At 35.9% G+C, this 23,369-nt stretch overlaps 1 protein-coding gene across 1 annotated transcript; it reads left to right on the top strand.

Annotated features, from left to right (window-relative positions):
• The first annotated feature begins 1,928 nt into the window (after nt 1-1,928).
• vax2 (ventral anterior homeobox 2) lies at nt 1,929-22,180 on the top strand. The gene is made up of 3 exons (XM_042759448.1): nt 1,929-2,903; nt 5,844-6,031; nt 18,079-22,180. The coding sequence occupies exons 1-3, from the start codon at nt 2,654-2,656 to the stop codon at nt 18,565-18,567; spliced, it is 927 nt and encodes a 308-aa protein (XP_042615382.1). The 5' UTR covers nt 1,929-2,653; the 3' UTR covers nt 18,568-22,180.
• Nucleotides 22,181-23,369: the final 1,189 nt, after the last annotated feature.

Raw genomic sequence — 23,369 nt, 5'->3', positions numbered from 1 at the left:
TGTTTAGGGTTCAGGCCTATTACAAAAATTTTATTCCGGAATTTTTGTCAAAAAAAAAAGAAAAAAAAAAAGAAAAAAAATAAATTTACAAAATTATAATCAAAATTATAATAATGCTGTTTTGCAACATTTGTGTGTTGGAGTAAAGAGCCCGAGTGCGAGACTGAGGCCAGAGAGCGACTAGACCTCTCTTTACTGTACTGTTGGTTTGAGAAGTGACTGACAGCTCCATTCATCCCGTTCACGGTTTAATCTGTGCTGAGCAGATGAATTCAATAATGAGCCATTTCGGCACTGAATGATAAACACTGCTGAAAATGGCAAAACTGCAATTATTTCATTGCGGCCTCCGTGATGGGACTGCGCATTCAGATAAAAGATTTTAATTTTGTTGTTGTGTATTATGGGCAGCGGTCCAGTGATGAGACGAACACCTGTGGTTCGCGCACCGCGAGGTAAACACAAATAAACCTCTCCTTCATACTTACAAAAGAATGAATGAGTACAATGCATCTTACAAACCGAAACCCTTTCTCTTCTGTCAATTCATGTGGATGAAGATTTAGTTAGAAGAAATACTCGTTCCGTGTTTTAATAGTTTGAAGCGCTTACTTTATAATCAGGACGCATCAGTTTACATCTGTCTCGTCCGCCAGGGGAGGCACTGCACACCCCTGACATCTAATTGGCCACCCCAAAATTGAGTATGCTAATATTGCATTTGCTTTGTTTAATCGTAGCCTACTGAAATAAGCATTTATTTTAACCTTGAACTCAAGGACGCACGCGTCTGGTGTGCCGCACCGCGCTTCGTCTGGTCCGGTGGGGCTTCAGCCTCTGCTATCTCTCACGCCTCAAGGTCATTTTCTCACGGAGTGAAAAACATCGCAGAGCAAAGAGGACACAGACAATGTGCTGACAGACAAGACAGAGCAGGTTACTTTTAATAGTAGGAAACAAAGTCTCAGCATGCAAACTCTGTTAGATTATTACTATAATTATTATTTTGGAGTTCTTTAGTGGCGAGAAGGTTCATGTGCGCTCCAGCTTTGCCTCAGTTCTAGCGAAGCAGGAGATTAGCTTTTTGTTAAATTTTTTTTTTTAAATAAATAAATAAATAATTTACCCTTTATGAAGCATGATTACATTATTATTATTATTAATGCATGTATAATTTTGCAAAAAAAAAAAATACATTTATTATATTTTTACTCGTATAAAAAGGCTACTCTTTTATTATAATTAATAAAAATGCATAGATATAACGTTACTATAAAAATGGTCTACAAATCAATTGTTAGTTTAAACCTTAATAGGGTTCCCTGTATAGTTTAGTTTAGAAAAACTGATAAAAAAGTATCTACTTAACGTACTCGCAAGCTTGTTAATTATTGATAATTATCATAATAATAATAATAATAATAATAATAATAATAATAATAATAATAAAAATGAAAAAGCTGGCAAGTTAAAGTTTTAGGTTTTCTGAACGACATTTACAAAATTCACTGTATAAGTTAATCTTTTGCTCCAACCGCTGGTTAATCAGATGAATAAGAGAAATAAGTTCCAATATTCATTTGAAGTTTCGGTGAATGTGTAGCTAATTTGTGGCCATGTGAAGTAATCAGCAACCGTAGGATTTATTCATGCTTTTTTATGCCAGATTGGAGTTATACACTGATTTTAACCTTAGGTTGGTGTTATAGCTACACCCCATGTAGCTATAAAACTCTCCGTTCACCCCTTATTACCAAAGAGCAAATTAAGAAACCGAATGCGGTTTAAAAGCAGCTGTGAATAAAAAGTGATCTAACTGTAATTCATTACACTCACCGAACGCAACGGGAATCGTTTCATTCACATTTGGCTGAACGCTAACGGGCTTTTAAACCACCACATGTTTTACTCGTCTCTGTTTACCGATTTGATGGATTACAGTCCGGAAGTGACGTCGCCCCTGCCAGTCAACCTAACAAATATATGCTCTACTCTAAAAATTATATGTTAACGCGACGGCTGTTACCTTCAAATTTGTATTCTATTGTCTATTATAGGACGCGCCTGAATTGGTCCCACGTATGGTAAAAATGAAGACAAACTGAAATCCGCTGGCTCTTTCTCCAGAGCTTCTGTAGAGCCCAGAGCAGATCTAAATACACACCCAGTGTAGACAACGGGTAAATCGACTATAGCCTATAAGTCATAAAGGAGAGAGAGAGAGAGAAAAAGGGAAAGTTTGGGCTGCTCGGATCCATGTTGGTTGTGTGGAATTACTTATACGTGGTTAAGCAGCGAAGCGCCTCCCAGTGCCTCGGTCACAGATCTTGATACCCTGCGCATATATGCAGAATGTATTTTGGGTTGAGCGCAATCCTATAGCTGAGGAGGGTCCTTCCACTTGCCCACAGGGCCCCCTCCACCTCAGCCTTCCTTCCCTTCTTTATACATCTCCTCCTGCATGGACGCCCGATGCCGGACCATGCTGAAATATTTGGGAAGAAACTCGGTTCCGTGGCTGGATTCTAATTTGATGTTTTGTTGGGAATAATCTCCCCATTTCTGACAGGACAGAACTTACACTGACTATTTATTCAACCTCAGAGACCGCTCAGGAAAACTAAGTGAACACACAAACCAGTTAAATTATTAGATGTTTGATCAGGCCACGAGTATGGGCGATGGGATCGCCGAAGACCGAAACCACTGTGGATCCAATTCGTTGTGCAGTGACCGCGGCAGAGACGCCAAAATCCGGGCGGAAGTGGGGAACCGGTCACCTGTGCAGAGTTCTACCGACACACCGGGGACTTCGGCGTCCACACCGACTTCATCTAGCGAGGATGGACACGATAAACTTTTAGGAGTCGATCCGGACTACTGCCGAAGGATTCTGGTCAGAGGTGAGTGAGCGAATATTTATCGTAAATGTGTTATTAAATCATTTCCTATTTGTTTAAAAAAAAAATCTTTAAAAAAACATATTTACAATATCTCAGTCAGAATCAGTTTCATTTCATTGTCATTCAGTACAAAACAAAAGTACTTTACTAATATATCAAACAGACTCCATTTCGTTTTACACGAAACAGTTTTCTGTTTCGTACTTTAGTTTATTTTGTTCTTGTAGTGGTCTTGATTATTATAATATGCAAACCATAAATATCTGAGATTAGTTCATTTACAAATGACAATTTATAACGAACATTAATACAAAAATGTATGCACACAATTGTAGGTAGGCTATAAGCTGCCAATAGGCCACCCCAAAATCTTAAAATGATGCTCATTAAATACATTTTAAAAATACATCAATATCTGAAAACAAATATTTAAAACATCATGGTTCAAATTTATTAAAAAAAATAGCCTATAGGTGTTTTTGAGAGGTGTATTTTTATATTGCTTCAAATTTATGAAAGGGGTTATATATTTAATGTAATAAAAACTACAACCATCAAACATGAGTGTTGAGCTTAGTTTGTGTGTATCCTTAAATGTTATTATTTGAGATCCAAAAAACAAACAACGACTCGAAAACCACCGAAAGCTGTTCTTTAATTTTTTGAAAAAAAAGCCTAAATAAAAATCTAAAGACTTAGTTTTTTAAAACGCAATCCATTTTATTTATTTCTCTGACATAACACCCTTTATTTACAAAGGAAAAGTATTTCTAAACACATTATAAAACTGAGAAAAGGGAATAACTGTTAGAACAAAAAGAAATACGGTTCATGTAAATGCCATTTTTTAAAAGTCATAATTTAGAGAATATGTGGTTGATAAATAATTTCTGGTAAGGTGATATTATATTTACAGTCAAGATGGAAATATAATTGCTACATTTTGGCCTGTCAGCAATGAGACAAGACAAACTCAATGCACTAAATATTTGATACCGTCTGAATTGTTTGTCCCATGTAGCTGTAACGACTTTTACATTTTAAAATTACATTTTTTTAGCCGAATTAATATCTGAAACAATTCTTATGATATTATTCAATGCATTTATTTATTTTCAGTATAAATATTTTGTGAATTTAATTTTATTGAAATATATACAACAGGAAAATTAAATAATTACATGCTCTAAAATCCCAAGGCTTTTCATTTAAATGTAAATGCCCTTTCACAATATGGCTTACGACATTGAATGAGCACAAACTGTCCGAGCATAGACTCCTTCAGAAGTGGCAGTGCATGACCGAGCTAGTGGTTCGGTTGTGATTGGATGAACTGTAGGGGATCCGAGTGGTTTTGGCGCAGTAAGCCCACAATCCCCGGTGTCACTATTTGTTTTTAAAGCTGACGATTGAATGCGCCCGAGTCCTCCTGAGAGCCGGGGTCACTGAAAGTTCAGCAGGTCTGTGTCATAGGACCATAGGCTTGCGTTGATTTGAAACAGTGAGGAAAAAGCAATTAAAGAAAGGTTTGCCATTAACATTCTACCGTTTTATATCACCATTAATCTTACTGTGATATTACAGTTCAACCAAGTGTGATCCTAAAATACTGAACTTGGTTGCCAGGCAGACATTCAGATAGGCGGAGCTACAGATGTACAGAATGTCATTCTATATATTAATACCTTGCCACATCATTGTAGCACATAGCCCTAATTAAACCTATTTTAATAACATCATATCACATTAATATGATTTAACAGTTACCATTTTTGAAGGTCTGAAAAAAACAAAAAACAAAGCTACATTAAGTATCATGTGGGCACAATCTGACAGATATGAATCATTGCAATATGACCTTATTTCCCCAAAGCATTTTTTTTTTTTCAAAATAGTGCACATTTTGGTTTGAGGCATAAGTCTCATTAGTATTTCTTTACTTTTACCTACTAATAAATATTTTAAGGTCTAATGATGGCGACGCATCAGTCAACATGAAAAAGTTATTATATAAAAAATGCAGTATGTTGTTATATTCAGCTTCATAAGCCAGTTTAAAATAGTTCAAATATATTAATTTCTGTTTATTATCTGTCAAAAATATATTCATTATGTTTGGTTTCTAGGAAAATGTGGAACAAGAACTGACAATGCTAGGAAAATTTGTGTATATCATTCAATTATTGAGGAAATCTTTCTCAAATCAATCAATACTATTGCTCTGTTTACCGAGCATATCTTATGCACAAAGACTCAAATCCGCTTGGATATTTAATTTTAAAGTGACATATATATTGTATAGGTCAAAATATAATGATCAATAAAAATGTTGCATTTTAACAACAAAAATGCATTAACCAAAACACATCCTGGTGCAAGATATTTTTTAATATGAACCCAATGCCATATGTATCACATTATTATATGATATTACGATTTCAGATTTTGCATGTCAGTCTTTATATCAATAAAATGTTGTGTTACTGTGTTGATAATAATACAAATGTTGTGAAGTGAATATATTTTCATGATTTAGTCTCACAAGACCAAAGGCTTGCTCACATTTGGAGTTTTCTGCTACACGCAGCTTGAGCAGATCTCATTACTAATCGAGGAAAAAGACAGGATACTGGAGTTTAAAGCTCCTCTTTGGCAACTTATTTTTGTTTTGCATGCTGTACTGGTAAAACAAAATCAAATTCGATTAACTACTCTACCCGGCCTTATTAAGCTAAGCTCACGTGTAACTGAAAATGTGTACAAATGATCTCAATTTTTTTTCTGTGATGCAAAAATAATCTAAAATACATGTATACACTCTTATTTTCAAAGATATACAATATATTAATCAATTAGATTTTCTCCCATGCCTAATAATGTAAAAACCGGCTTATTTCAAAACAAGTAGTAAATCATGTAATGTATTTGTGTCCTAAACAGACGCCAAGGGCACTATTCGGGAGATTGTTTTGCCAAAAGGCCTGGATCTAGACCGGCCGAAGCGCACGCGGACCTCGTTCACGGCGGAGCAGCTCTACCGACTGGAGCTAGAGTTCCAGCGATGCCAGTATGTGGTCGGGCGCGAGCGCACGGAGCTCGCCAGACAGCTCAATCTTTCAGAAACTCAGGTATGAAACGCATTCATGCTTGTTAGACATGATAATAGTGAGCTTAGCTTTTGAATGAGATGCTGCTTTTTAATGCAATATATAAATATATAATTTAATAACCTATAAAATATTTAGTTGCATGGTTGGTGTACTTGTTATTATTATTATACATTTTGTTGGCTATTTTAAAATTATATTAATTACTACAGTTCTGTTTGCAATTTGATTGTCCCTGTAAATTCTCCAGAATTCCTCTTCATGTGATTTTGTTTTGATGACATCGTAGTTATTTCTTCGATTTTGTAAGTGTTTGATTTTTATTATAGCACTGTGGGGTATAGCGCGATAAATGAGATTAGATTCGATTAGATTAACTGTAGTGCAGTTTGGAAAATAAGTATTTACGTCAGATATGTATTTTTTTGAGTCCGCAAACTACCTCAACATTTCTTTTAGAGACTGCCTGTTATTTTAAAATTGATCTATTGTTCTTGAGTTTTACAGTGTATTTACAACAAAACAATTCACTTGCTTATAAAACTAAAGAAATCTTTTACATAATATCCTCAATGATAATACCATGCAAAAACACAGAAAAAAATTAAGTAGCTAAATGCAGCCTAATGCAATATTAAATTAAAAACGCTTTAGCACAATGAAAGGTTTGCAATAAATAAATAGTTAGTTATTCATATCCCAATAAAACTGATATAAAAACGACCTGTTTTCGTTGACCTGTTCTGTCGTTGAATCTGAAAATAAGAATTTATCGATGAGAAACGGGAAATAAGTCAATTTAAATAAAGCAATGAACTAACGGACGGACAAATAAATTAATAAATAGCCTACTACTAGTTAATTGTTTTGTCAAAGCAGTCAATGGTTGGTCAGATGGTATAGCAAACTGCCAAAAATGTAACGAGTGTAGACGTCAAATCGAGTCGCCAGTCTCCTCTCTGCAAATGCTGCATGTCAGCCTCCATTGTTATGAACACAATACTCATAATTAGTATTCGCACAGTGGGCATTAGTGGGAGGAGCATTTCTTTATCCAGACGTGGAAAAAAATAATAATACAAAAATAAATAAAAGGGTGCCACTGTTGTGCAGTCATCATTCGTGCACTCTGAACTGGCGTCACTTCAGATTTATTTTCTTGTCTCTTTTTTTAAGTTGTCGGAATTTAAAATGTTTGTTTTAAAGTTTGATTTAGTAAAATGGTGTCATCCAAAACCCGAATAACTACTATCGAGTCTGATTAACTTTACCAGACTCGTGTTTTCAGTAGCCAGAGAATATCCTGTATCATCTACCTTAATAAATCACACAGAACCGTGGTTAGACGCACGGTTTTATGAGGATATTTATGATGGCTTCAGAGCTTAATTTTCAAAACACTCAATTCTGATTTAATGCTGTATTTTTTATATATAGCAAGCAATGATGTAGTAATTTCAAAGAAATTTCAAAATAATATATGAACAGACCACGGATCTTAGATCGCTATTAAGTTTGATTTGAAAAAGATGATTCACTGCAGTATAAATATTGCTGGCACCTGCAAGGGTTTATTAATACAAACCGATTTTAAAAGGTTAATTGAGCTATTTATGATGTTTGCAGTCACCAAACCTTGCCTCTTACCCGTCTGTAAGTTTTTTTTTAATCTGATCAAAGCAAAACATAAGTACATTGTTACCCAATTAGAAATGAATGAATTAATGAAACTAATTAATAAATTACTAATTCCCCAGTTTAAAATTCTTGTCGTTCTGCATAGCGGCATACTGTATAAATCTGTTTTCCTAAAAACAATGAGCGTAAATTATTTTATTAGTTTAAAGGTCATATGACGTTGCTAAAAAGAAAATTATTTGGTGTAATGCAATGTGTTTATGTGGTTTAAGGGTAAAAAACCCATTATTTTCCACATACTGTACATTATTGTTTCTCCTCTATGTCCACCTTTAATGCTATTATTTTTACAAAGCTCATCATTCTGAAAAGAGAGGTGTATGCTGATTGGCCAGCTATCCAGTGCGTTGTGATTGGCCGAATGTCTCATGATGGAAATGTTAAGCCCTTTACCACTGTGATGCTGTGTGTCCCGGCGCTATGAGACAAAACCAATAAAACCCAGTACAATCGAGGCATTTGCTGCATACATTGGGGACATAATTACTGATTATAATGACTTATAATGTCTTTTTACATATTGCATTTGTGTATTGCGCTAAATTTGGAATTGCCCCACTTTATAGAAACAGACATCGGAATTGTAGGCTACTCTCCTAGGAAACAGTCCTCGTCCTCCATAAAATGCGCTGCACACATCTGAATATTTGGGTTGAACTGTTCCTGAACAGTGTTGTAAAATACAACTTAACCACTGATTTCTAGTTGTGTCCTCTTTTGGAAGGCCAAACAAAGTAGCTTGCTTTCACAACGAAACAGACAGGGTCTCCACAACATGGCGACAGCGCAACAGCAAGAATAAAAGTTATGCCTTCTTACTTTGCATGAACATTTGAGCGGTGTTATGCAAATCTTCCCACATCATGATGTAGACATGTGGGGCGTGTTAGAAAGAGCTGTTTTAGGTAGGTATGATCGACTCTTAACTTTCATAGAGAATATCTCTTTGGATTTGAGACTTTAGTCTTTGCAACTTTACAGATCTACTTTATGCACCAAGGGCTTGTAACACTCCAAAGAGAAAGGAAAAATTTTAATCGCATCATATGACCCCTTTAAGTTAGCTGAGTTTTTATTCAGTGTTGAATTATGCTCGCTTTTCGCGAATCCTCTCTCATTAACAATCAATGGCACGATGTAAGATTCATTAACCTGTGCAGTGTAGACAACTTTATTGCTTTTAATGGAAGGTTGTGAGAAGAAGAACTGAAATGAGTAACAGCTTTTTAGCGATTGTAGAGTGAGCGGTCTTTCACACTTTAGAGGCTTTATAGCTATGATCCATTAAATTAAAGTATTGTTTTTCATGCTGCTAAGTGAACCGACGGCCTATTACACGCTGCAAAGTTTTGGAAGTGACAAATAAATGCGTGATTCACTCTGAAGATCCAATTGACATTGTGAAAGGCCTACAGCACAATACAAAAATATGGCATGCCAAAATAGATATGCGCAATGCGAAATTCATATATGCCTATATATATATATATATATATATATATATATATATATATATATATATATATATATATATATATATATAATTTTTTTTTTTTTTTTTTTTTTGGTAAAAGTAACGCCTTGTAAATAATCGTAAATGTCTCATTACTATTCTTGTCATAGTGGAGCCCTTGCTTACACATTATATCTGCACTTTATTAGAAAACCCTCACGGAGTGAATTGATTCTTAATTGTCCATCTCACAGTAAAATTAAAATGTTAAGTTTTAGTAAACTTTTTAATAAATTTGTAAGTTCAGGTAACTGTATGTCAATCTGACCAGTAAAATATAAATGTATGTCTAAAAATCCATTAAAATAATTTACAACAACTGCAAACAACTTATAAATTATGATTTTTATCTCAACATGTTATTATGATGCATTTAACAAGTAATGCAGTGATGCATGTGCAACAACAATAATGTGCACAGTTCTTAACATAATATACATGTAACATAATATAATTTATTCTTAATCATAATATGGTTAGCTTCTATTATTATTAATATTTAGCTTTGCTTGACACATTTTGTATCAGGGGGTCCCTGCCCCATGTCTCTATCGAATAATATTGAAGACCCCTGCTATAGACCATCTAAAACTAAATTTTTTCCCACACTGCAGGACCATTCCAAATCAACTAAAAACGAGGAAAAAAAGTAAGAAAAAGTGACCAGTTACATATTTAAAGCTTTAATCTTGATGAATAATATATATATATATATATATATATATATATATATATATATATATATATTTTATTTTTTTTTAATTCATGAATACGTCATACGTCAACTAAAAACTAAATGCAATTAATCAAATCTTTCAAGAACTCCAGTCAGCTTTGAACACTCTTTTTTTACTGGCTCTCACAAAAGTAGCCTGCATATAAAATAACATTATCGTATGCAATCTTTCTATAGAATTCTTGTGACCACTAATATTCAGGAATATGTTTCTGCATTTAAATTAAAACTAGGCTATTTAAAAGAAATGTACTGAAAACCACATCTGTTCTGGTCTATAGAACTCGGAGTAAAAAAGAAGTCTTTAAATCGTGTCAAAAGTTTGGTTAAAGCAGCATAAACGCTTCGTTTAAATGTGAAAAATCCAATTTATAAATAAAGAGCCAAAACCCATTCATTATTAGAAAAATATATGCATATTTATTAAATTTGGATTGAACTTCAAAAAAATAAAATAGTCTAAATAAAATAATATATATACAGCTTACATCGTTTCTCTGAAATCCTTTCCGTTATAAAACTGTGAACCAGCAGGTCACCAAAGTTTAGTTCACCAAACTTTAGTTTCCATTTTCAGTTAAATGAAATTGCTTTTAAAATGTACATATATAAAACAGACTGAGTGTTAATATTATGTCTCTATTCATTTATGCTCATACAGCTTCAATTTCGACGTGTGCAAAATATGTGCATTTAAGTTTACTTCACTGCGATATTAATATTTGTAAATCTGTATCTATTAATATAATTAAATATATATTTTTGAAAGATAAATAACATAAGATTAAGCTAACCCAACCTAAAGAGTCTTTAGTTATGCATACAGTGTTCTGAGCCTTTGGATAATCGCGTCCATAGAAATTATATATATATTTTAATTAATCAGCAAATATTTTTATATCCTTTGGCATCACAGTAGCATCTGTAGGTGTTTCTATGTTTCTACTGGTACAATATTGAACGACTTCACACTATTCAATAATTTATTCCAGTATTATATATGGCTACAGCTTTATCGAAGTCCATTTATTTCAAAATAACATGCTAATGATTTACATTTATATTCAGAAATTTGTAGTCGAACGCTCCCGAGTTTTGGACTTGTTTTGCACATCTGATACCAGTTAGGAGACGCATGCATTTAACCAGAGGAAAACAGAAATTAACATGTCAGGCGCGCACACGCGACTTGTTGCGCCTCGGCAGATAACACGACCAATCTTTACAAACTTTTCAGTCTTTGAGTTTGTGATTCTCTCCCGAGAGAGAAAATGTGCATAAAATGTTGTCAATGGTTAGCCCATATATACTGAAAATAAACGACGAAAGCTGTATTTGATTGCCTTTGCTTCAAACCCAACCATAATGGCTCTAAATGAACTCGAGGACTCGTTTGAGAACGTGACGACACATTAAGCTTCCTTTTTTTGAAAAGCCGTGAATTCTTTCGTCAGTTGCGGTTTTAATTCGAATGGAATAATTAAGTCCAGCCTCTATATTCAACGCAGAATTGATTTAGTTCCCTCATGATGATTTAATAAGAATAAAGAAAGTGGTCAGTCTTGTGAAAGCAGAGAAAATAGCTTCAGATTATCTTCAAACTGGATCGAATTGAACTCTAAGGCAGGAGATTTAGTTTTCCCCTTACATTTTCAAGGAAATGTATAACATTGAGTATCAGCCATAGTAAAATTTTCCTTACAATACTGTCATTGGATAGATGGATAGATTTTTTTTTTTTTTTTTAAATAGCGTCTAATAGCATGTTGCATGAATATGATACTCATTTTGCACCATATTACCATATGACACCATCACTGTACCATGATAGTACTTTTTTGTTATTGTAGGTAACCTTCTTCTCGGGGCCAATCATGGACTCTTAAGGAGTTTAATCAGCTTTTACTTTAGATAAACTACATTTCAGTGTCATGGATGAAGGTGACTCACTTTGTGAGGTATAAAAGTAGCTCAACTTTTTCCCTGCAGCTTCTCAGAGGATCAGTTTAGTCCGTGTTGGAGTGTACTCATGGCAGAAATGATTGGCTAAATGTAATGCATTTCAAAGTTATAGGAATTCCCTGTTTGTTTACATCAAAATACAGGGTTTTTGTCAGACCCTGTCCCCAGCAGGTGGCTCCCCGCTCCAACAAAACACAGCAGGGATCCAAACTGCACATGACTGTATGGGGTTTTCAGGCCCCATAGACCCATCGATCATGAAGTAGATCCCATGTCTGCTAGATATTTATTATCTGAGATGCTGCTGTTGATTTGCTTACAGACTGAATCGGGAGCCTTTATTCAGGCTTTAGTTCAACTGTTAACCTTATTTCAATTGTGCTTTGATGGCTTGGCATCACTGAATGAGAGCCCACAAAATAGAGGCTTGTGGAAAAATCAAGCGAAGAAGAAGAAGAATGCTTGAGCCGCAGCATCCTGACCTGTTTGCTTAAAGCGTGAGGAAATAAACAGGTTTTGTGAAGCACTTTGTTTCCTTGTTTTTATCTAAGTGAGAGCTTTTTATTAGCCGAGTGAGTGACAGTTCTTCTCAGCATTTCTCTATTTGAGCACAATGAGTCTCTTCTATCAGTGTGACCTTAAGTAGAACACAGGGTTTGACTTCAACCAGTCCTTTGATGAAAGGCAACAGTATGTTGGATTGAATAAACATTTGGGTTTTGGGGTGAGGTTGATGTACAAACAAAGCTGGCAAACATTAAGTCTGAATTTGCAGGACCTCGCAGTGATAAACAGCAGCTTTAATAGAATTAAACAGGCAGTTCTGAAAGCATTGAGTGAGTCAGTGTGTGCAATCTTTTTATCAATACAGCCAGCAGCATGTTGCCGCAAATCACGACACAAAGACGGCCTCACATTAACACACACAAAAAGTCCTGTGCTAATGATACAGGAAGGTTTTTTATTTTGTTATAGCTGGGCTTTCAATATTTTGAGCCTTTTGTGTTGAAAATTACCTTGAAATTAGGCTTCACGGTAATATTTTGGGTGGGTCACTTTTTGTCTTTACACTCTTAAAAATAAAGGTTCTGTATTGGTGTCGATGGTTCCATGAGGAACTTTTAACATCCATGGAATCTTTCCATTCCACAAAAGGTTCTTTATTTTTAGAATGCTCTTCAGACTAATAAAAAATGGTTCTTCTAATGCATCACTGTGAAAACCCACTTTTGGAACTTTAATTTTTAAGAATGTACCTTTAAATCAGGGTTTACAGTAACGTTTTGTGTAGAGAAACACCCTGTTTCATTTAATATCATGTTAGATTAAAGTGTGTTAGGACTGTTGTTGACTTCAACACTGGCCATTTCTTCCTCAATCTATCTGTCTATCTTTTCACTCAGCGATAATCGTGTCTTGCTCTATGTCGCCGCTGAACTGGTGACCTAACAAACACTTTAGTTGTTCACTGTTCTCTTCTACATCCAGACAGCATGTAAAGTAACATAACCTCTGGCATGAAGAGAAGAGATGAGATCTAGAAGAGGCAAAGAAAGAAAGAAAGACACCAGTTCAGACAAACTGAGTGTTTAAAGGTGCAGAGTTAGTAGGTCAATTTAATTTTCATTTTACAGTTTATAGTTTGCTTTGCTGACAGCAGTCTGTAAGAAACATGTTTAGGAGCAGAAAGTATGATTCAGGATTTTTTTATATGTGTGTGTATAAAAGCTTTTTTTTTTTTTTTTTTTTTGCATTTATTTGCTCCAGCAGCAAATGGAAAACCATACTGTGCTTCCATGACTTTCCAAAATGGGTAAAAAATCAAGAGAGATGCATTATGAGAAAGATGCTTAAGTGTAGTCACTCCTTCAGCATCCCCGCACACAGCGCTGTTTTTTAATATTACAATATTATTATATTAATTTAACAAACTATAGTGATTTAAATATACTTTAAATCATTCTAAATAATAAAAATATAAATTAATATAACAATATTATATGAATATGACACAGTAGTGTTAAAATGTACATTAAATAAATAAAAATGAATTATAATTATAATAATTTTTGTTATTTTAAATATAATTCAAAATAATAAAAATTTTGACAATATCATTATATTAATATAACAAAGTACAGTGTTTTAAATGTACATTAAATAATTTACAATAATAAAATAAATAAATATTTAAAGTTGAAATGCATCATCACAGTGAAAATGTCTATTAGATTGTGCTGTTGAAGGTTGACCACTAGAGGTGCTGTGGCTCAGCAGGGATGCCTTTTAATCCATTGGGAGGCACAAATTTTATTAGTATCTGCCCACACACTGTAATCCTAATTGCCCGATCACATATGCACGCAGGATGCATCATCCAGTAGTGCTGGGGGAAGGGAACTAATAATAGTCCAAATGCTTTTGCTGTTAGGAAGATTATAGAGCCCTATCTATCAGCCCTGGGTAAGACAGGGTTGACCCTTGGCTGAACCTACGCGAACATGTGCTTCGGTAAAACTAGGAACAAGGGTCAGGGTACGAGGGAAAGAAGGTAAACAAGTGTAATTGGGTAGGATGATCAGGTAATACGCAGCAAGTGAGGAAGAAAGAATTTAGATGTTAGCAATAACAGTCATTTTTCCCCACTTTTCACAGTACAATACAGGTGTGCCGAGTGTTACAAAATGTGTGTACAACATCTAATTGGACATAACAGCACAAGTATGTTCACGTCAAACCATATGTTGTGGCATATGTGCCAAGAGAGTTTCTAAAGACATCAACTCAGGCCTCAGCTAAATAAAAATCTATCTCTGTAAAGATGAGATTAATGACCTACAAGCTCTTTAAAGAAGGGAGGTCTCAAAGGGATCACCGAATAACCAGAATGCCTCATTGCATTCAACGCTGCACACCATTATCACATGTGTAGGATCAAGCAGTTCAACTTCTGGACGGGGTCAACAATAGTGTTGTTTACTTATTTGGATTTTCATTGTGTTGTTGAGGATTGTGCAAAATTCAGAACTGACGAGTAGATAGATGGATAGATAGAACAATGAATGGATGGCTATCCTCCATCCATCCATCCATCCATCCATCCATCCATCTTTCAAAAAAATACTGTCTTGACAAATTGTTCTATATGGAAAGTAGTAAATTAGGCATAAATCATTTGTAAAAAATAAATGTAAAATTATAAAATACATCAATTTGTGTCCAAATTAAATAGAGTGATTCACATATTTTTCCACGAATAAGCCCCATTGAGGACAGCACTGATGCAATTTCAGTAGGACAGCAAAAGTATCTGATGAACTGACGTACTGGAGTTCGTTCTGCACCAGTGCTTTGTGCTGAGTCTGAGTTCGCTGAAGAACGAGAGCGGAGTGGATTGGGATGCTGCAGGCGAGGGAGCAAATCCAGGTCATGCAGATCCTGCGTTTAGTAATCTCTGCCCCATCGGTGAACCCTCAATCTAATTAATATAATCTAATAATCTAAGAAGATTTCATTCCAGTAGTGTAGATGTATGATGGAAGAGATTTGCTTTTGTATTTTCTTTTGTCTACTCCCATATTTTCACATTTTTTTATTTTACGCTCTCTGAAGTCACACTACAGCGGAGTTGTGTAATCTAAAACAGGATAAGCTCCATCTACTATAGGGCCTGAAAAAAATTGCAAAGCCAAATTTGAAGTATGCATACACTGATTAGAGTCTTAAAGTATAAAAAAGCTTTCAATTTACTGAGCATGTAAATACATACTTTGCATACTACACATACTTTTCATGAACAAATAGCATCATCATGCTTGCGTAAGCTTGAAGGGATCACTCCACAATCTCATTATCCTCACACTAATGGCCACGTCGAGTCCATGATCTCAGTGTTACAGACCTCAGCTTGCGATACTGTTTGGCCCGGGTTTTATTCAGCTGTTACTAGCGTCTTGTCGGGTTTACGGTGGAAATTAATTTCCGGAGTGTGTTTGTGAGCTGCTCGTCATGGAGCTCAACACCAACAAAACAGGTCCCAGGGTCATACATTCTTACAGACTTCTAATGAATGGAGTTTGTATCCATGAGAGAGACTGAAACTGTGTGACACGCTTGAAATATCCTTCAAGTAGCAACCCGACACATCCAGGCATTTAAAGGTTAATGTAAAATATGCAAATATGCTGATTCACGGCTCAAGAAACATTTCTTCTTATTATGAAATGCTAATAAAAGTTTTACTGCTTAATACCAGTTGTAAGTCTAATACTACTTAATATAATGTCATTAAGACCTCTTTAGTTTTAATCAGTGGTTGCTGGTTGTGCTTCAACCCCTTTTTAAAATCCAGTCAAGTCCTAATGGATAAAGTGAAGCCCCACCTTAGGTTTTTCTTGTTAAATATCCTATCTCACTGTAAAATGCATCACAGAAGTAAAACAGGCTGCAAATATTGTCTCACATTGCCTCAAGCATCAAGTATTGCACAGATGACATGCCAGTAAAATCCCTCCGGCTATTGTTCTGTACATCCATGTGTCTAAAGCACTTGCAGCAAAGCTAAAATCCTTTTTTCTTGTGCACGGACATATCCATATACAGAGAAAAGCGCCAAAAGTGTCTCATAGAGCAGACAAGTGTGAAGTGCTCTGCTCGATGGGATCTGAACCTCAATCATTCCATGTTCTAGACATTAAGAGTGAGAAAATGAGTGTGAATGTGCATTTCTGAGAGCTCACGATGTGTTGATGTGTCTGCATGTATGTATAGTCGAAAATGGCGCCGTCTATTTCTTTATGGTCCCCAGGGTGGGACAAAGCAGCAGGTGACAGGTAAAACCCCAGTCAGGATGAAATGCATTTTTCATAGGCCTGATTTTCTCTGTTTATGAGTAGAGCTTGATCTCAACTCGTTGTCGACCCCAGAATACATGCTGCAATAAAACAGCACTGTATCATTAAACATGCAGGACAAGGACATGCAGAGTTCAGTGCACTTTTAAACCTGAGGTCAGCAGCACTTTAACTCGAGTTCAGCGCACTTCAAAACATGCTACATTGTTTTTTGCTTATGAGGAAGCCACAAGGCGAAGTCTTGCTGTGGCATCCCATATGTGCCAATGCTGCTAAAAAGACAAACCTTGTTTTTGTGGAAATTAATGGTGATTGCTAAGGTTTGTTTTTCCAAATATCTAACCCAAAAATTAAACTTGACATGTTTAGACATGTTGCATAATTAGTGAATTTTGCAATGTTAACAGTTGTTTTGCTGTGAATTAATGTGAAGCTGCTTTGAGGCATGTTTAAGTGTGTCCTAAATATACTTATAAAATACTTTTTTGGACCCAAAGTCACCGTATCCACCATAATTTTTAACTTAAGAGAAGATGTAGCCCTTTTTTTACCTTGAATGCGCAAGTCTTCTGATGTCATTCACTTCCAGTTATGTTTTTTAAACACTGCTTTATAGCAAGTAATAGGGCTTTTCAGCCCGGTTTATCATCATTTTAAATACTGCTTTTAACCACGGGTAAAGAAACATTTCACACATGTCATTTAAACAGGGGTTAGCACTGCTTCTTACCTGTGGTTATGAAACCCTGCTCTGGTAAAATGATAGAGTGTAAAATGAAGTGGTGTTGTCGAAACAGTCATTTTAGTTTGTTTAGGGGAAAATGCCAAATTTTGACTGAAAATGTGTCATTGAGTGTAGAAGAGACCGTTTAATTCCTACATTTAGGAAAAACCTCATAGTACTGTTGGCAGTATAAAATGTGTTTATGAAGCTAATTTGGGGAAGTCGTGGCCTAATGGTTAGACAGTTTGACTCCTAACCCTGAGGTTGTGGGTTCGAGTCTCGGGCTGGCAATACCACGACTGAGGTTCCCTTGAGCAAGGCACCGAACCCCCAACTGCTCCCCAGACGCAGCAGCATAAATGGCTGCCCACTGCTCCGGGTGTGTGTGTTCACTACTGTGTGTTTGCACTTTGGATGGGTTAAATGCAGAGCACCAGTTCTGAGTATGGGTCACCATACTTGGCTGTATGTCACATCACTTTTCACTTTTTCACTAATGAATCACAAGTTTAGTCTCTCACTTCATCAGTTTTCCACATTGGTGTATCAGTTTCTATTATAACTGTTGCTCTTGTTTGGCAGGTGAAAGTGTGGTTTCAAAACCGCCGCACTAAACAGAAGAAGGACCAGACCAAGGACACAGACAAACGGTCGTTGTCCTCTACAGAATCGCTCGCCACATGCAACATCTTGCGGCTGCTTGAACAGGGGCGGCTTTTATCTGTGCCTGCGCCTCCACCCAACCCACTGCTGGCTCACTCGCACCCGGGCAACGGCTCGCTCCTGGGCAGCTCGACCGTATCCACTTCCTCTGGGGTGAGTAGCAGCACCACGCCTTCCGGGGCAGCGGCAGGCGGGACGTTCGGACTGTCACTGTCTTCTTTAGGCGGCACCCCACCCTCGCCGCGCCTCGGGGTCCCACCGCCCTCCCTTTGCTTTACCATGCCTCTCTTGGGCAGCACCCATCACGAACTGCCATCGGGATACGGGTGTGGATCCTCAGCGTTTGAGCCCTACATGAGGATAGAGAGGAAGGACGGAGAGTTAAATGGGAAGAAGACTGTTTCCTAAAAACATTCCCAATCTACTGGTACCTTCTCACCTCTATCTGTCTCAGGGGTCTCACCTGTGCCGTAAACAACTGAAAGTTTTACAAACTAACAGAAAGCGATTGAATGATGGCCTCTCTTGTGCTAGTGCCTACAACCAAACTGAGGCCAGTCGGACTCCATCGTTCCAGTCGAGGTGAGCGTTTGGGACGAAGCCTGTAATTAAGCATGACTGTGTTCGGTCAATTGCGTCGTCCACACGTTTCCTTCCATTTTTGCATTACGTGTGTTGAGGAACTTATTCTTTGTGAATGATGGAAAACGCCGTAAATGTAACTGTAATTTTAAAAGGCTAAATAATTTCTAAAGTTTGTTTCCAAATGGGTGTTAAAAAAAATAGAAAAACTATGAAAAAATGATCAACATTTTGGTATGATTTTATGCTGCTCTAAATGAATTGACTTTGGGGAGCTTCTTGTTGATATAAATGTGAGTCTGTGTGAAAGTATCAGAATGAGAGCATTAGGTGAGTGAGCACATACAGTAACTATAACAAGGCACTGACAAATTTTGTGGCATTTATTTCACACTGGACCTTGGTACTAATGAGAGTTTAATGGACAGAGTGATTATTCATATAGGAGTGATGCAACATTAAATTTGAGCATGTGGAAAATTATACAGGTCTTTAGCAAAATGCAAATAATAGCGTCTAAAAATACTCGTCACATGTGCTTCCCATCAAGGATAAGTTGTCGCAATGCACAACTCTTCAAAATATGTTTCTTTTCTTGCTAACACATGAAATTCTCAATTGAAAGTGTTAGCAATGTCAGGGCAAATGACAAAACAAAAATTATATTTAATGTAGTTTCCATTCACTACTATAGAAATTCACCCAATTATGTTGACTTCCACTTCTGATAACCCCAGAACTGTGAAAACGGTCCACTGCCCCTTTTTAACATACTTCCTCTTGTCAGAGTTGCTTCCAAATCACTGCAAAGGGCTAATTCTTGACTTCCAAGATGAGCCATATTTCAAAGTCTTTCTTGTTTCATTTTGTGAACTCTTAATCAATGCTTAATTATTGGTTGAGCATTCATAGGATCAGTTTCACATTATGTGCACATCATTCACTGACTGCAGTTTACATGCACTAATGCTTGCCATTGCAGTATTATAGACTTGGAGATTGAATCAAAACAAATAAACACTTACAAAAAAGTACTTTGATAAAAGGATTGCTTTAAAGAACGATAGTACTGTTTTTGTTTTGCGAGAAATTTAGATTTTTCACTTTTCCAAAATTATAACCTTTGTCCTCCCTTCAGTATTAGTTTGAGCCATATTTGTCAGAGCTGTTAGGAGAGTTCGGTGCTCTCTTGCACATGCTTTACATGACTGCAGAATTACAACCCACAATTATTCAGCATTATTTCATTACCTCAAATCAGATGCACTTTATGTTTATGGGTTTTCCTAGTCTTCTTCACTCAAAACCTGCCATGCATATTGGTAAGAATTGCATGCATCAATTTTAAAAAATTCTCCAAACATTCCCAGTTTATGTTTGTTGAATGATAGCCACAGACATCTACTGCAACTACTTCCCAACCTCTAAACTGATTTAATGAAGCCTTGCACCAAAGCTAGGCTAACACATGCAGACACATGCGATAGTTTCATATTTAAAAGATGATTTTGTAGGCTGTTTCTAGTAAAGGATTATTTACACTGAGCATTCTGCATGAATAAGTCAAAACAATCCTATTCACATTGGAACGAAATTTGGCAGACAACTTGTTTTGAGTCCTGTAAGTCCATTTTTTCCCTATGTGTGGCAAAAAACCCCCCAACAAATTAGATTTGGGGTCGTAAAATGGATGTATCTGTGCTGAGAGAAATGGTTATTGTCTGGTTGAGCTGAAATCTGTTTTGGGTTGGGCGAGCTGGTTTGTATTTTGCATTAAAGCATGTGAAATGCTTTTCTGCTTTGCTCTAGAGTAAACAGACCTTTGCACTTACTTGTTTTGCTCTTAAGGAGCATTCAAAGTGACAGCGATTTCAGTCAGTGAAAGTTGCTGAAAGTTGCAATTGCCTATTTTATATTTTTAAAATAAACTTCCATAGCTACAACACTGTACTTTGATCCTTTCTCTATTTCTATCCCCTGACAGCATCCTAGGTTGGACGTTGAAGGGATAGTTAAAGCCAAAATGAAAATTGTATAATTTACTCACCCTTGTTTCGTTTCAAACCCGTATCGACTTTCATGGAATGGCGAATCTTCTGTGAAACAAAAGAGAAACATTAAACATACAGAAGCAATGACTGATACACTATATCTTCTGAAAGTCATATGATCATTTTGGGAGAGTATCAGACTAACAACAACAGTAAGTTGCTTTCTGAAGCTTGAAATCACTAGTCCCAATTCATTTTGCTTGCATGGGAAGAGCAAGAAAGTCTTTGCAACAATATGAGGGTGAGTGGATGAAGACAGAAATTTCATGTTTGGGTGGACTAGTCCTTTAACTCAACTTCTCTAGGACTTCATATCATCCTATTGAATTGCTCTTCCATTGCTTTCTAAAGAAGACATGGTTTTAGCTTCTTATACATCTAGTATTTGATTGCAAATGGATTGTAACTTGTGCATAAAAGTTCTCGTTGCAGTGGTGGTGTTGTCGAACATGGTTATTTCTTATAAGCATCATGTATAATTCACTGCAGCATCATTTAGCCTGAAGCGCTGAGACAGACACTGGCTCATAACAGTTCAGACTTAAGAGAAAAACAAACCCATAAACGTTGCACTTTTCTTTTCTCACTCTCTGTTTTTTGGTGACATCTCTCAAACGGTTTCCTAAAACAATGATGTGTTGATCATTTTTTAACACGATAACTGAGAGGAAAAAACTAATGGAGCATCTCACAGACCTGTGAATTTGAAAAAGCAGCAGAGTTATCAAGCTTTGTAAACATTAAAGAGAGTACTGATTTTCTTTACCATCACTACAATTTTATAAAAACTTTTTTACCCCTTGAATTATGTGAACCATATGCCTGAAATGTTTTCACAGTATGTTGAACAAGCAAAGACAGTATATATATAAATAACATTGCCACAGATATGATTGTAAAATGTGGTTTGAGTTTACTGTGAGTGTGTGGAAAGATTTTATTTTTTATTTGAACTTACTTCCATATTTCTTCCATTGTTAAAGGGTCAGTGCTCTTGTCCTGGCACAAAGATTATGTGTAAGTAAGCCATAAGCTTTTTGGCAGTACAGCATTTGTGTGACCATGTCAAAAAATAAGAATAAAAATATTACATAATGGCACCAGCTTCTCACGAATAAGAAAACACTTTAACAGTATGTAAATATATGAGTCTTTGCACAGTATTTTCATGTTGTATTATGTGATCTTACAGAAAAAAATGAATGAAAAAACAAACAAACAATATAAATGCTTTACAATTCTTTGTCTCATTAACTATTTGCACTTATTTAAGAAGTTTGTGTTCTGTGGCAAAAGAGCCTTTCTCATGGTTTGGCTAAAAAGCCAAGATATTGTACAATATGTACATGTGTTTTTATTCATATGCATATAAATATATGTCTATGTAATTTGCCTACTTGTGTGTCATTTTTATGACTCTCTCAGTTGCCGCTAAAGACACACACACACACACACACACACACACACACACACACACACACACACACACACACACACACACACACACACACACACACACACACACACACACACACACACACACACACACACACACACAAACTAAATATATACATAAAAGAAATAAATATAAAGCATTCATAGAAAATTCAGTAATCATATTGGCAGATTATTAAAAATGAATGCGTCATTAAACAATGCTTTAATTTCAATTTCTCCTAATGAAATAATAATAATCACTTAATTTCCATATACATACATAAAATGTTAAAGCAATAAAAAAATCCATTAAAATGATACATATTACATTTTTTCCCCTAAAAATAACACACACACACACGCACGCACGCACGCACACACACACACACACACACACACACACACACACACACATATATATATATATAGACACCATCAGTAAAAGCTTTTTCAGGTTTCAAAATAGCATTATGCCAATATTTACATCACTCTTGATATTTATTATATCAGTTTAGGCTGATCAGGTATTAAGTTGTACTTCTAGCCCTTCTTTCTCAAAACCTCCAGCTCTTTCCTCCAGATGACGGGGTGGCACGGGTATTTTTCAGGAAATGGTAGACAAGCGGCCACAATATGTTTAACCGCATTGTTTAGTCCCCTCAATCTCCTCCCTGCACTGCTCTCCCTTTCAGAGTCTCGCCTGGACAATCACCTCCAGGGTGCCAATTAAAATTTTTGTCGTCTTTTCTTCATGGACGTGGACGGATGGAGGGAACAGGGACTGGATGGGTGGCCTGGTGGTTTTAGTGTAGGTTAAAAAATAAATAAAAATGATTGGGTGAGGAACTCAAGTGATAGGAACAGTGTTCATTTAGATGGTCGTTCTCATCTGGTTTGGTTTCAGGAAGTGTGATTTTCTAGCACATGAAATTAATATACAACATAAAATTTTCTCCTATTTTAAAGTCTATTTACTCTGCTAAATATGCACATGTACAAGGTTAATTGCATTTCTTCATATCATCTAGTATTTGTAGCCATGTAGGGTTAAAATCCTTTTAGATATTTTAAAGAAATTTCTGACTTATCTGAAGCCAGACGATACACAAAAAATCCTGTTAAACTGTCCAGATAATATGC

The sequence above is a fragment of the Cyprinus carpio genome, chromosome A7, assembly GCF_018340385.1.
Source record: "Cyprinus carpio isolate SPL01 chromosome A7, ASM1834038v1, whole genome shotgun sequence".
Taxonomy (NCBI): domain Eukaryota; kingdom Metazoa; phylum Chordata; class Actinopteri; order Cypriniformes; family Cyprinidae; genus Cyprinus; species Cyprinus carpio.
This window is presented reverse-complemented; position numbering and strand designations above follow the sequence as displayed.